Here is a 16289-nt window from a genome sequence, read left to right on the forward strand (position 1 = left end):
AGTCAGTGGTGTGCTTCATTCAGTAGTTTCTTTTTCTTTTTTTTTTTTTTTTTTTTTTTTGTGCGGTATGCGGGCCTCTCACTGCCGTGGCCTCTCCCGCTGCGGAGCACAGGCCCCGGACGCGCAGGCCCAGCGGCCATGGCTCACGGGCCCAGCCGCTCCGCGGCATGTGGGATCCTCCCGGACCAGGGCACGAACCCGTGTCTCCTGCATCGGCAGGCGGACTCTCAACCACTGCGCCACCAGGGAAGCCCTTTTTTTTTTTTTAAATTTATTTTTGGCTGCGTTGGGTCTTCGTTGCTGCGTGCAGGCTTTATCTAGCCGTGGCGAGGGGGGCTGCTCTTCGTTGCTGTGCGTGGGCTTCTCGTTGCGGTGGCTTCTCTTTGTTGCAGAGCACGGGCTCTAGGCGTGCGGGCTTCAGTAGTTGTGGTACGTGGGCTCAGTAGTTCTGGCACACGGGCTTAGTTGCTCTGCGGCATGTGGGATCTTCCCGAACCAGGGATCAAACCCTTGTCCCCTGCAATGGCAGGCGGATTCTTAACCACTGCGCCACCAGGGAAGTCCTCAGTAATTTCTTAATGCAATCTCCGTGTGACTTGCTGAATGAGTCTCAGCAGTAATGTCTTCATAACTGTGATGCTCTAGCAGTTTTCTGAAATAAACCTTTGGGGAGACCCCTCTTGTGCTATTTACTTTTTCCCTTCATTTCCTCTCATATCCCTTCAGTTCTTTGCCCATTCGGGCAACTCCCAACAGGGTTTCTTACTCGGCTCAAGTGCAGTCTCCTTGTTAGTTTATGCGATGCGGTACAGTCCCTCCATGCACTGTAGGACCTAGGAGTTCAGGGTTACATTGACTCGCTCATTTGGCCCCTAACCCTTGGATTCCTTTGTAGTTTTATCAATTTTTGAACCTCTGTAGCTTTTGAGTAGCAGTTACATTATTGGTACCATGTACACCTGAGACTGATAAATACCGACGAGAATCTGAACCCTAGCTAAAGATATAATGGAGGTAAAAACCCAAAACAGTGACTTAAAATGAATGTTAGGATGAGCTACTGGCATAGTCTTGTTTTGATGGACAGCTCTCTTTTTGCCGTTATTTAGGGTGTGATTTAAAAATTCCTTATCTTTCTCTAAACCACGGCCACAAAGCAAATGCACATAATTTTTACGTTACCCTTATTCTGTGGCGATGGCATAATCCATTTATACTTTATACTTTGAAGCTACTCTTATGTTTAAAATTGTTTCCCTTATAACATACAACACTCCCTACCATTCCTTAAATTACATGGGATTTGAAAAAGGCTAAGATTTTCCGATAACTGAGTAACTTTCCGTGGAAAACATTAAATATCTCAAACATTGACTGTAAATTGTACCTAACTGGATTAGTTGAAAAGTTATTTACTTATTTTTTAAAAATAAATTTATTTATTTATTTTTCGCTGCATTGTGTCTTCATTTCTGCACATGGGCTTTCTCTAGTTGCAGTGAGCAGGGGCTACTCTTTGTTGCTGTGCGGGAACTTCTCATTGCGGTGGCTTCTCTTGTTGCAGAGCACAGGCTCTAGGCATGCAGGCTTCAGTAGTTGTGGCTCCTGGGCTCTAGAGCACAGGCTCAGTAGTTGTGGTGCATGGGCTTAGTTGTTCCGCAGCATGTGAGATCTTCATGGACCAGGGCTCGAACCCATGTCCCCTGCATTGGCAGGAGGATTCCTAACCACTGCACCACCAGTGAAGTCCTAAAAACAGCTTTATTAATAAGGTAGTTTACATATCATAAAATTAACCTATTTTAAGTATACAATTCAGTGGGTTTTAGTGTATTTACAGAGTTGTGCTGCTAATTTTAGAACAGTTGTGTAAACTAATTTTTAGATAATATAACAATCTAATTTTAGAGTAACCCATTACCCCCAAAGGAAACCTGGTGTCCATAAGTAGAAACTCCCGTTCACTTCCCCTCTACCACTTTACTTGCCTCTCCCCCATCCCTAAATAACTGTCAATCTATTTTCTGTTTCTATGGATTTGCTTGTTCAGATATTTCATATAAATGGAATCATACCATATGTGGTCTTCTGTGACTGGCTTTTTTCTTTTGGCGGCATTGGGTCTTCGTTGCTACATGTGGGCTTTCTCTAGTTGTAGCGAGCAGGGGGCCACTCTTTGTTGGGGTGCACAGGCTTCTCATTGCGGTGGCTTCTCTTTTTGCAGAGCACAGGCTGTAGGCGCACAGGCTTCAGTGGTTGTGGCACGCGGGCCCAGTAGTTGTGGCTCACGGGCTCTAGAGCTCAGGCTCAGTAGTTATGACGCACGGGCTTAGTTGCTTCGCGGTGTGTGGGATCTTCCTGGACCAGGGCTCAAACACGTGTCCCCTGCATTGGCAGGCGGATTCTTAACCACTGCGCCACCAGGGAAGTCTGGCATGTGAACTCATAGTTGCAGCATGTGGGATCTAGTTCCCTGACCAGGGATTGAACCTGGACCCCCTGCATTGGGAGAGCAGAGTTTTAGCCACTAGACCACCAGGGAAGTCCCTGCACATTTTTTAATTGAGTTATTTTTCTTACTGTTTTTTAGTTGTAAAATTTCTGTATATATTCTAGGTAGGAGAGCTTATATGACTTAACAAATATTTCCTCCCAGTCTGTGGGTTATCTTTTCATTTTCTTGATGGAGTCCTTTAAAGCACAAAAGTTTTAAGTTTTGATGTAGTCCAGCTTATCTATTTCTTCTTTTCTCACTTATATTTTTGTTGTCATATATAATACAAGGTCATGAAAATGTATTACTACATATTCTTTTAAGAGTTGTGTAGTGTTAGCTCTTAAACTTAGGTATATTATCATTTTGAATTAATTTTTTATATGGAGTGAGGTAGAGGTCTAAATTCATCCTTTTGCATGTGGATATTTCATTGTTCAGCACCATTTACTGAAAAGACTATTCTTTCCTCATCAAATTGTCTTGGAACCCTTGTCAAAAATCAGTTGACCAGGGAATTCCCTGGCTGTCCAGTGATTGGGACACCACGCTTTCACTGCCGAGGGCCCGAGTTTGATCCCTGGTCGGGGAACTGGGATCACATGGGCTGTGCAGCATAGCTTTAGAGTAAGTTTTGCATTTAGGAAATGTAAGTCCTCCTACTTTGTTCTTTTCTAAGAGAGTTTGACTATTCTGGGTCACTTGTATTTCCATATATGTTTTAGCTTCAGTTTTGTCATTTCTGCAAAAAAGCCAGTTGGAATTTTGATAGCTAATGCATCAAATCTGTACAATTTAGAGGTAGTATTGCCATTCTAACAAAATTAAATCTTCTGTTTATGAACATGGGCTGTCTTTTCATTTATTTAGATCTTTTATTTTTTTAACAGTGTTTCATAGTTTTTAGTGTACAAGTCTTGCTCTTCCTTTGTCAAACTTTTTTCCTAAATATTTTGTTCTTTTTGATGCTATTGTGAATGGAATTGACTTCCTAATTTCCTTCTTGGATTGTTCATTGTAGTGTATAAAAATGTAGTTAATTTATTTTGTGCATTGATCTTATATCTTGTAACCTTGCCAGACTGGCTTATTCTAGTGGTAGTTCAGCAAACTGTTCGATTTTCTACGTATAAGTTTGCCTTCTTTCTATACTATCGTTTTTACTCCACAAGTTACTTTATTTCTTGCTGTTTTTTATTTCAGTAATCTGAAAGACCTGGAATTTAGGTTGAGAGAAAATTCTTATTCTCATGCCCTGTCAGGTAGATACAGATTATTTAATTTTTCTTAAGATACCTTGTCTACAGCAGATAATCCTAGTGCAAAGAATAAAGATGTGAATCCCAATTGTATTGTGTTTTGGCTTCATTGGAACAGGTGCTACCCTACAGATGCTGAACTTAATTGTCATTTATAGCCTTAAATTTCTAGTTACATAACTTTTATTTTATCTTGGTTGTATTTTGAAGGTATTGGATTGGCCAAAAAGTTCCTTTGGTTTTTAAGTGAAAATAAAAGACACATTTTTCATTTTCACCAAGAACTGTATTGAACAATGTATTCACCCTTTTGTTCCACTACCTTCTGCCATTTTTCAGGCAACTTCATAATTCCATCTTCCCAAAAGGTTTTATCTTTTTGAGCAAAGAACTGTTCCAGGTCCAGGGAATTGAAATTCTTTCCATTAAGAGAGTTTTGTAAAGACCGAAATGAATGGAAATCTGAAGGTGCAATGTCTGGTGAATAACAGTTTTTGCCTGGTCATCAAAGAAACATGGGGTCGGTCTTGTGTTATCATGATGGAAGATTATGCGTTTTCTGTTGACTAATTCCGGACACTTTTCGTCAAGTGCTGCGTTCAGTTGGTCTAATTGGGAGCAGTACTTACTGGAATTAATCATTTGGTTTTCTGGAAGGAGCTCATAATAGAGGACTCCCTTCCAATCCCACCATATACACACATCACCTTCTTTGGTTGAAGACTGGCCTTTGGTGTGGTTGATGGTGGTTCATTTCACTTGCCCCAAGATCTCTTCCATTCCACATTATTGTACAGTATCCACTTTTTATCACCTGTCACAGATTTGTTTTAAAAATGGAACGTTTTCATTATGTTTCAGTAGAGAATTGCATGCACAAGTTTGGTCAAGAAAGTTTTTATCTCTTAACCTAATGTGGAACCCAAACATCAAAGCCATTAACATAGCCAAGTTGGTGCAAATGATTTTCAACAGTTGATTTGGATATTTTGAGTATGTCAGCTATCTCCTGCATGGTGTAACAGTGATTGTTCTCAATTAATGTTTCGATTTGATCACTATCAACTTCAACTGGTCTTACCCGACCTTGGAGCATCACCCAGCTTGAAATCTCCAGCACGAAACTTCACAAACCACTTTTGACACGTTTGATCAGTCACAGCACCTTCTCCATACACTGCACAAATCTTGTTTTGCATTTCAGTTGCGTTTTACCTTTCTTGAAATAAGAAAGCATAATATGCCGGAAATGTTGCTTTTTTTTCTCCCATCTTCAATATTAAAATAGCTACACAAAAATCACCAGTTTTGGTAAGTTTTTTTTTTAATGCACGTTGATATGACAGCTGTCACAATGCAATCTAACAAAATTGTTTCAAATGAAGTTAAGACAACTAAGCGCTACTAGGGCCATCTTACAGAAAAAAACAAGTGAACTCTTTGGCCAACCCAATACTAGATACCTAGATTTAATTTATAAGAGATCTTTAACCAGAGGCATAGAATATGCCAGGTCAGAGTCATAGAAGTAAGTTGTATACTATGGAAATGATCTGATTTTCATATCCAGTGTGGAAAGTCTGAGTAACTCGGCAAAATACACAGAAGTCTTTTTTTTTTTTTTTTTTTTTTTTTTTTTTGTGGTACGCGGGCCTCTCACTGTCGTGACCTCTCCCGTAGCGGAGCACAGGCTCTGGACGCACAGGCTCAGCGGCCATGGCTCACGGGCCCAGCCGCTCCACGGCATGTGGGATCTTCCCGGACCGAGGCACGAACCCGTGTCCCCTGCGTCAGCAGGCGGATTCTCAACCACTGCGCCACCAGGGAAGCCCCTACACAGAAGTCTTGATAGTCTTTGAGTATTAGTGTTAGTATCTAACAGGCATTTGACATGAGCAAATATGGTCTTTGAATGAATGGTGGTTGTATAGGGGGGAGATACTGAACTAGAAGTTGAGAAATCTGGGTAGTTATTCAGTTTTGTGAAGAGCTAACTGGTTGTGTGACCTTTGGGAAATTATTTAGCTCTTAGTTTCCATTTCCATCTCTGTAAAAATGAGGAGGTGTGGCTAAAGTCCTTCTCAGGCCTAAAGTTCAGCATTCCCTCTCTTTTTGCTCTGACAGTTACACACAGATTGACTCTTGATCTCTAAAGAGACTGTCCTCAGAGAGTTGTAAAAATCTCGCCAAGTGACTCTAATATGCAGACAAGTTGAGTCACTGTTTTAGAGACTTAACAAGTTACGGGCAGCTTGATGTCAAGTAATATTTTCATGCTCCCATAGTTTAGAAATGAAATGGAAGAATGATTATGGAAATAGCAAGAGTGAGAATAATAATAGAATAACAAATTACTGCATTTTATGGTTTGTGGAGTAATTTGATATGTTAAATCATTGAAGCTGAAGAACAATTCTGTGAAACTAGTAAGTGTAAACCCCATTTAACAAATGATAAAATTGGAGTTCACAGACAGTAAGTGACTTGCTCAAGGTTACTGTGCTACTAAAATGGAGCCTGGGACTGGATTCACCATCTGGTATCATTCCTATTAACCCATCAGTTAGGATTATGTAAGATAGATAATCTCAAAGATTTTTAGTCCCTTCAATTATGTGTTTACTTGTCTTTGAAATGGGATAATTACTTACTTAGAATGATTTATAAGAGTTAATAATCTAAAGCTGTGGGTCTTTAATGCTCTTTAAGCTAATGACTACTTTAAAAAAAATTTTCCCTATGCGTATATATTTTTAAATATGGGTATCTAGCAACTAACTGGTGGGAAACAGATTGGTTAAGGGACAGGGTGAAACTAATTTCATAATATAGTAATTAGTTGAGTTACCACAAAAAGAATGCTTAGGGGGACTTCCCTAGTGGTCCAGTGGTTAAGACTCCGTGCTCCCAATGCAGGGGGCCCGGGATCGATCCCTGGTCAGGGAACTAGATCCCGCCTGCCGCAACTAAAGATCCTGCACGTGGCAACGAAGATCCTGAGTGCCACAACTAAGGCTCAGTGCGGCCAAATAAATAAATAAACATTTTTTTTTAAAAAGAAGAAGAATGATTAGGTATTCATGTGGCTTTTGTTCCTTGGAGGTAATTGCCCCAGATACACAAAGAGGACCCATCATCAATTAATTTCCCCTCCTGTTAATGGTGGTTGATGTAGTTTGTTATGCATCCCTTCCAATTTACTTGTTTCTTTCCACCCCTCACACTTTTTTTTCAGTCAGGTTGGAAGCAGTAACTCATGGGTGCTCTAGTACTTTGCTGTCGTATTATGTTGTACTTACTGTGTTGTACATTTGTGTATAGGAGTAAAACAGTCTATTCTTGGGAGCAATCATTTTGTATACTTTTTGGTCTCTGTGGCTATGGTTTCTATTATTCCTTTGTGTTCATGCCTTAGTATTCCTGATAACTAGCCAGTTAGTCATCAATGAGCTAGGCTTTGGAAGTGGTGCTTTGTGGTTGAGTGGCTGCAAAAGTTTCCTTCTCTCCTTCCTTCATTTAGGACTCTCAGACAGAACTGGATCTTTGGGGAAACCCTGTATTTAACTCTGCATTAACTCTTCTGTCTTTCAACTTTTGGCTTTTGTGGAACTGTGGGACAGAATAGCTATGGTGTACTTGTCTTGGGAGAGATAACTCTAAGAATTCTAAGATCACCTTGAGAAAGTCTGTTTCCTTAAGTAACTGATGTTTTTAGAGTAAATATTAGACATTGTCTATTTCTATTGGTTCACTGTGCTTTCTCTCCCTTTAGCCCCCCAGGTTCGCCCAATAGTCTTGGCTACTTCCCTACAGCTGCTAATCTTAGCGGTGTCCCTCCACAGCCTGGCACGGTGGTCAGAATGCAGGGCCTGGCCTACAATACTGGAGTTAAGGAAATTCTTAACTTCTTCCAAGGTTACCAGGTCAGTACCTTGAAGAAGAAAAATACTCAGTGCCCTTATTACTTAAGTTGATGTGCCTAAAGAATGCAGCCAGGAAAGAAGCAAATTCTCTGAAACTCGTGTGTACAAGTGTTAATAAATAGATTTTCTTTATGAAGAACCAGAGTCAAAGTCAGGGGGACTAGTTGTCTGAGCGCTAACTTCAAACTCATCCCTTTAATAGGATTGGGGCTTTTCCATGCTATTTTAATTACTTTAACTTAATCTATTGATGCTTTTTTTTTTTTTTTCCAATTGGGCTGCTTTGAGAAAGCTCTTTAGGGCACACAGTGATGTGGGTGTTTCCATCTATAGTAAGATTGGCTAAGAAGGAATTTTCCTCAGACTTGGAGTATTTAAAAAGTAGTCCGAGGCCTCTCTGCCTAATATGGAAAAATAAGGGTGACTCAGTGAATCTTTAGATGGTAACTCCTTAAAATGAGCTATAAGATACTCAGTGAGTCTTTTATGATCTGTTAATTCTTGTGAAACTGATATTTACTCTTGTCAGTTTTTCTACGACTGCCTGTGTCCATCAGCTGTTCTTTGACTTAAGAACAGCTTGGTAAGAGGTCCTTAACAGCAAGCAAAATCTTCTCATTGTCATCTCACCTAAGCGGACACCTTTCCTTCCTTAAATCACATGGTTAGAACCCGAACTCCTTCCTTTCCTGCAACATCTGGAAACCAGTATCTTGCAGCCTTTTAATTGCACTAAAAGCAAAAATGGTCTTTCCTCCTGGAGCTGAGCCGTGCTTGAGTCTTCAGAGTTGAGAAGCACTTGTAGGCATAATCATCAAATCCTAAAATAGCCCTTGAGCATTTACAGTACAGCATGATAAGGGCTGTGCCTGCAGGTACCATTTCACTCTTAGAACAGGTTTACAAGCTCTTGGTATCCATGAATCATGGAGGATTGTGGAGCTCAGCTAAACTGATGTCAGTGGGGATGCCCCGAACCTACCAAGTTACCATGATGGGATATTTTTTGACAAATGAAGAAAATCTGTGTCTGATAGTGAAAGACTGAATGAAGGTGGACAAAAGTTATCTTTTGTTACTGCTTGGCTTAGCACATTCTTTCCAGAAGTAAGCTATTTTTCAGAGATCAGTAGATAACTTTACTTCTTCCCTAAACAATTATGCTGCCTGTAGGAAACCCTTGCAGGAGTAAAAATGTTACTTTGCGAACTTCGTATCTGATTCACTAGATTATGAAAAGAGTAGAGAGTTTTACTTCAGTAAAACTGTTGAAAAGATTATTTAATCTCACGGAGAATACATTTGAGTTTTGTGTTTTCTCCCATGGTTTTCCAGTTCTAGAAAGTATAAGCAAAAGTTTCAGGTTTTAGTAGTCAGTTGAATTAATTTCTTTTGTTTTGACTAACATTTGTTATATTCACACTGAATAGAATTAAGTGGTCATACACATATATTGATTATGAGAATAAGCAAAACTGCTCTTACTATGACGAGTGCCATGGCTGGCTTTTGTGGGTATTTATTATACCACAAACACGTAATAGCAGCTGTTTCTAGATTTATGACTAGAAGATTGACCTGCTTCAAAATTAAGATAAATTGCTACAGACTGAAGTTATTTTATTTAAAATTTTTGTTTACTTTTTCTTTTTTTTTTTTGCGGTACGCGGGCCTTTCACTGTTGTGGCCTCTCCCGTTGCGGAGCACAGGCTCTGGATGCGCAGGCTCAGCGGCCATGGCTCATGGGCCCAGCTGCTCTGCAGCATGTGGGATCTTCCCGGACTGGGGCACGAACCCGTGTCCCCTGCATTTGGCAGGCAGATTCTCAACCACTGCACCACCAGGGAAGCCCTTATTTACTTCTTTAAAAGATTTCTTTGATGTGGACCATTTTTAAAGTCTTTATTGAATTTGTTACAATATTGCTTCTGTTTTATGTTTTGGTTTTTTGTCGGCAAGCCATGTGGGATCTTAGCTCCCCAACCAGGGATCAAACCCATACACCCTGCATTGGAAGTCTTAACCACCAGATGGCCAGGGAAGTCCCTGAAGTTATTGTATCTTCTAGTAGCTTCTAGGGAATCATTCAAGGTTGGAGCAGACCTAGTATAATCAGAAGCACAAAGGTTCTGTGAAATTATTTTGTCTCGAGGCATTTGCCTTCATTTCTGAAGTACTTGGAATTTATGAACTGGATCAACAAAGTAGGATTACATAGGAACCTGAATTATCTAATTCAGTATATCATATTATTCTTCAGGAGTTTGAGCTTTAAGGTAGTTACAATGCATACTTTCAAAACCTCTTGTATATAACCTAATTTCATATCACTCTTACATAAAAGCTTATATTTTCTACTGCCTTTAAGAGTCCTTTCTTGCCTTCCTATTTATTTTTGCCTGTTCTTAGTTATTATAGTAATAGCTGCTAACCATGAGAGTCTAGATTCTTTTAGATATGGCTTTTGTCACAAGACAAAAATCAATGGATGGCTTAAAAAAAATTGTTCTCAAGTGTAATCTGTGTCTATCTTTACCTGTGGTGCATTTATTGCTGTTGCTGACTTCATGGGAGGTTTTCATTTGATTTTTGGTTATTTATGATTCATCCTACATAATTATTTAATTAATTTACTTATGTAATTAAGCAAATCCTTGGTAATAATTGGTTGAATGAATGAAATCTCTTAATGGTTTCTGTTTCTGTCTTTAAAAATATATATATATTATATAAAATGGTATATGTCATCTTTATAAATGTTATTTTTAATTTTTGGATGTATGTTTCCTCTATCTTCAGCAAAATTCTTTCTATAAAACTACTCCAACTTAATTTTTCCATACTTCCTTTGGGGTTGAGGAGGCTGTAAAGTTGGAAAGGGCAAGGATTTACAAAAGGGAAGAATTCTGATGCTAAAGCAAGATGCAGGACAGACATGGGTTCTGCTATCAAATCTGCATTCTTATAAAGTAAAAGTACCAGAGTTAGGCCCATTTTGATAAATGAGATTAACAGAATGAGGATTGAATTTACGAAGGCAAAAAGACTACTATAAAAATATTTGGTGATGAGGATGTCATTCTGGTCATGGAAATATAAGTCCTTTAACTTTTTCATTTGCTCTTTGCATTAACCTCTACTGTCAATGGCTTTGCATTTTCAGTAGTGCTAGTTTTTGTTTCTCCTCGAAGTACTGACTTTATTCATTATCTCCTTGGGCCTCTCACTGCTTTTTACTTGCTGCACTGCTGAGAGAATTAGGTTGATATTACAAATATATCTAAAACTATTTAAAGTTCACCAAGTTATATAGAGATATTGGGCTTATTGTAGATTACCTTGAAAATAGTTGGTGCTCAAATATTTGATATCTAGTCACACTTGTGGTGTGATGGAAACTGTACTATTATCAAGATCTAAAGTGTTTGGTGGCGTTGCAGTACGATGTTCTTTTTCTATCCATGTGCTCCATCTAACTTCCCTCCTAGTAGGGATTTTTATGGTATTTAGACATGTTAAGTAAGAAATGACGACTTGGGATTAGCAGTTACATATGTGGCTTGTATCATCGTTAACTTGTTTCCTATGGTCTATAAATGTCCTGTAATTCAGTTGGTAGATCTATTCAGTTTAAATACTAACCATCCATAGTGACAATTTGTCCATCTTTTGATCCTGTTTGTTTTAACTTGCATTTTAGTATGCAACCGAGGATGGACTTGTACACACAAATGACCAGGCCAGGACTCTATCCAAAGAATGGGTTTGTATTTAAGGGCCCCAGCAGTTAGACCATCCTCAGAAAAGAAGGTAAGGCTCTATGATGTGAAAGTTAAATTATAAAGGGCCAAACAGGGCTTCCCTGGTGGCGCAGTGGATGAGAGTCTGCCTGCCGATGCAGGGGACATGGGTTCGTGCCCCGGTCCGGGACGATCCCACATGCCGCAGAGCGGCTGGACCCGTGAGCCGTGGCCACTGAGCCTGCGCGTCCGGAGCCTGTGCTCCGCGATGGGAGAGGCCACAACAGTGAGAGGCCCGCGTACAGCAAAAAATTAAAAAATTTTAAAAAGGGCCAAACAAATAGAGGTCAAGAATCTCAAAGTGTTTTTTAGAAGTCAGGGGGCAGTTGCCATCTTCCCTTTATGTGATGTAAGAATGTCAGAAATCCTAGAAGGAATGGAGACTGGAATTAAGGTTGTCGTCTAAGTAGATAGTATCTAAGCAACATATATGGAAGTACTTTTCCATTTGGAAATTTATTCATATCATGTGGAATACAGGTTGGGTATGCTTTCTTTCCTGTTTTTAAAAATTGAGGTAAAAATCACATAACATAAAATAAATCATTTTAAAGTATACAATTAAGTGATTTTTATCAACTCTGAAAGAAAATCCTATACCCATTAAGCAGTAGCTCCCAATTTCCCCTCCCCATAGACCCAGGCAACCAATCTGCTTCATTTCACATTTTTGAGGTTTATCCACGTGGCGGTGTGTATCATTACTTCATTCCTTTTTGTGACTGAATGATAGTCCATTGTATGGCTATACCAATTTTGTTTCTTTTATTTATCTGTTGATGGGCATATGGCCTATTTCTACCTTCTGGATATTGTAAATAGTGCTGATATGAACAATTGTGTACAAATATTTGAGTATTTTAAATTATTTGGGGTATATATCTAGGAGTAGAATCACTGAGTCATACGATAATTCTGTCGAGTTGGTTACACTTTTTCCTAGTTTCATTTTTTTTTTTAAATGTTGTGGTAAAGTAATACATAACATAATACCATTTTAATCATTTTTAAGTGTATAGTTCAGTGGCATTAGGTGCATTCACATTGTTATGCAAACATTACCACCATCAACTTTTTCACCTTCTCATACTGAAACTCTAAATACATTAATAAACAATCTCCTTTCCCTCTTTCCCCAGCACCCTGGGAACCGTTATTCCCTTTTCTGTTTCTATGCATTTGACTATTCTAGGTACCTTATAAATGGTTTAACACAATATTTGTCCTTTCATAACTGGCTTATTTCACTTAGCATAATGGTTTTAAGCTTCATCTGGGTATACTTTTAAATATGCTCCATTCCAAAATGACTGTGAGGTTTTTGTTGCATGTCTTCTCTTTTAAACTAAATCTAGAAGAAAGGGATCCTGATAGTGTCCTCCCCCCAACTAATCTATAAAGTTCCCTTAAAAGATACTGACATTGCCTATGAGTCTCCTCAAAAGAGATAGAGTTATAAGGACATGGTCCAGAATTGGTGTGGCTTATTTTTTCATTTTTTATTACTGGGTTTGCAGAAATTTGCTGGCATGTCATTTTCAAAATTTGTAACCATTTTCATGGCCAAGGACCATGTGGGCTTCAACCACATGGATTCTAAATTAGAAAAGAGGTTGCCAGTGCAATGTCGTCTTTGAGAAATGACAGTTATAGTCTTAGCCTCTCATTCTGAAGTTGTAAAACCCCCCATTTTGGGTTGGAAGTGTTGATTCTCTGCTATTTTCAATGAGGTTTCAAGATATCTTGGTATTATCAAAGAGCATGCCCAGATACGAGGTAGTATGAATGGGGTATTTTCTAGTCTAGTTCACAGTGATGAGAGCACATTATTCTAACCTGTTGGTGTTCTTTTTGGTTCATGCTTTGTCTTTTCAGATGTTCTTTATTCAACTCCTTGATGTTGTTTGTGAACTTGACAAGCATATTGTTCATATTGTAAAATGAGTATTTTGAATAAGAAATGTCTAGAATTGGGGAATTCCCTGGCAGTCCAGTGGTTAGAGCTCAGCGCTTTCACTGCCGGGACCTGGGTTCGATCCCTGGTGAGGGAACTAAGATCCTGCATGCCTCGTGGTGTAGCCAAAACAAAACAAACAAGCAAAAAAAAATCTGCCTAGAGGTGGAACCTTTTGAAATTACATTAGAAATGTCCTAAATTGACTGTGACCATTACTCAGTACCTCTAATTCTATCTGTGTTTTGTATATTTGGGCTCATGATAGGGTGACATATCAGCTGCTTTGTTAAAATCCAGACTTTTGCATTTTCTTATAACATCAGATTAATCTGCCTTTATATTGAGGATTTATAAAAACTCACATCGAGTACTATGTGAAGTACTGAACATAAGTTATTTAGTAAACAACCCTAGGAAGTAAGGATCATAAACGTATTGTGTGCTTATTATAAAGGATTTGGAACATATAGACAGGTACAAGGAAATCACTAATAATCCCACCATCCAGAAATAACCACAGTGAATAGTTCCCTTCAGCTCCTTTTGTATGCCCTCAAGGAATTTTAGACCTGTTTATTTCCCCATAACCTTATATTGTGACTGTATATTTATATATTTTTCTCCTGATCCATATGAATATCAAATTCATCATCACCAGTCATCTTTGACACCAATAGAGTGGCTTATGCTCTGAGAGCACTTTTATATCTGCAGTCTCATTCTAGTTGTACCACAGCCCTGTGAGGCATCAGGACAGGTACCCTGACCCCATTTGACAGATGAGATAAAATCCAGAGAGGTTAGACAACTTTCACAGAGTCATACAGCTAGTGACCAAGCTGATAAAAAGACCAATAACTTCTAGCTTCAGTCTTGGTGCTCTTTTCCTTTAGGCAAATAAGAGCACAGCAGAGTAAGTGCTTGCATTGAACTGAACAGTGACCGAAAATACATGTTTACATCCTAACCCCTGGAACCTGTGACTTGCCTTACATGGCAAAAGATGTAAATTAAGGATCTTGAGAGGAGGAGTTTATTTTGGATTACCTGTGTGGGCCCTAAGTGCAATTACAAGAAAGAGGCAGAAAGAGATCAGGTAGACAAATATAAGAGAGTAGGTGGAAGTGTAACTACAGAGAGAGATTGGAATGATGTGGACAAAGCCAAGGAACATCTGCAGCCACCAGAAACTGGAAGAAGCCAAGAGTAGATTATTTCCTACAGCCTCTGGAGGGTGTGCAGCCTGGCTGACACCTTGATTTCTGACTTCTGGACCCCAGAATTGTAAGAATAAATTTCTGCTGTTTTAAGCAACCAATTTGTGGTAATTTATTATAGCAGCCACGGGAAACTAATACAGTGCTCTAAAAATTTATTGAAAGAACAGTGTCACTGCTGGTTATAGAATCAGATAAAGGTAGCCAAAGCCTATGGTGAGGTCTGATAAAAAGTCACACTGGGGCTTCCCTGGTGGCACAGTGGTTAAGAATCCGCCTGCCAATGCAGGGGACACAGGTTTGAGCCCTGGTCAGGGAAGATGCCGCAGAGCAACTAAGCCTGTGCACCACAACTACTGAGCCTGTGCTCTAGAGCCCGCGAGCCACAACTACTGAAGCCCACGCACCTAGAGCCCATGCTCTGCAGCAAGAGAAGCTACCGCAATGAGAAGCCTGCACACCACAACGAAGAGTGGCCCCCGTTCACCACAACTAGAGAAAGCCCACGCGCAGCAACGAAGATCCAACACAGCCATCCATAAATGGATGAATGAATGAGTGAATGAAAAGTCACACTATCTGTCTTCTCACGTAGCCTTGTCCTCTCAAACCAGCCAATATTTGTTGACTGCCCTAAGAACTACTGTAGATATGCCCCCTCCCCCCCTTTTTTTTTTGGCGGTACACGGGCCTCTCACTGTTGTGGCCTCTCCCGTTGCGGAGCAAAGGCTCTGGACGCGCAGGCTCAGCGGCCATGGCTCACGGGCCCAGCCGCTCCGCGGCATGTGGGATCTTCCCAGACCGGGGCATGAACCCGTGTCCCCTGCATTGGCAGGCGGACTCTCAACCACTGCGCCACCAGGGAAGCCCTATGCCTCTTTTTTTGGTCATAAAAGACCCCCAAGGACAGCTCACAGTCTATTAAAGATGCCCAAGTTTTCCTCCAGAGAAGGAGATTGTGGTGGCGGGCTGGAAAGAATGTCTCCTCAGATGGCCAGGGTTCTTGTACCCCCCACTTTCACTGTGAGTTCCAAGTCTCATACTCCTAGGATCTCAAAGGGGCAGGGTCAGCTCATAAATTTAAATCTGTCAACAAGTGCTTCTTAACTATATTTACAACTATATTTTGCATACATATGGAGATGATCATTCTTTAGAGGTGACATTTCCCTTCTCTGTAAAAATTGGGGAAAAATCTCTTCTACATATGTAACATTTTGGGGGGGGTGAGAGGTGGATTAATGAGTATAAAGTTATACAAACTAAGTTCTTTATGTCTACAAATAACTATTTTGTTGCTATGATCACAATAATCATTACACGGACAATGTTTTTGACTACTATCTACATTTCAGACATTTTTCAGATTTCACCAGTATTTCCATTAGTGTCCTTTTTCTATGCCAGGATCCAGTCTAGGATTTCACATTTAGTTGGCCTGTCTCCTTAGTGTCCTCTGGCCTGTGTTAGTTTCTCAGTCTTTGCTTATTTTCTAGACCTTAACAGTTCTAAGTTATACTGCTTTTGAAATCTTATGGGCTGTCCTTTAGTTTGAATTTGTTTAATGTTTTTCTTGTGATTAGGCTGGGGTAATGGGTGTTAGGAAAGAATACATAGAGGTGAAGAGCCCCTCTCATGA

The 16289-nt window shown here is 39.8% G+C and overlaps 1 protein-coding gene across 5 annotated transcripts in view; it reads left to right on the plus strand.

Annotated features, from left to right (window-relative positions):
• ESRP1 (epithelial splicing regulatory protein 1) overlaps window positions 1-16289 on the plus strand; it is a 61717-nt gene that overhangs the window by 40705 nt on the left and 4723 nt on the right. For 2 of the 5 annotated variants that reach the window (XM_059042889.2, XM_059042890.2), the window contains exons 14-15: window positions 7526-7676; window positions 11377-11486. The exons of 2 other annotated variants lie outside the window; for them this stretch is intronic. In XM_059042889.2, coding sequence (XP_058898872.1) covers window positions 7526-7676; window positions 11377-11451 — 226 coding nt within the window. In that variant the 3' untranslated portion in view covers window positions 11452-11486. The remainder of the gene's footprint in view (window positions 1-7525; window positions 7677-11376; window positions 11487-16289) is intronic. One more of the 5 variants, XM_067018157.1, reaches the window with a different exon arrangement.

Source organism: Kogia breviceps, chromosome 17 (assembly GCF_026419965.1).
Source record: "Kogia breviceps isolate mKogBre1 chromosome 17, mKogBre1 haplotype 1, whole genome shotgun sequence".
Classification (NCBI taxonomy): Eukaryota; Metazoa; Chordata; class Mammalia; order Artiodactyla; family Physeteridae; genus Kogia; species Kogia breviceps.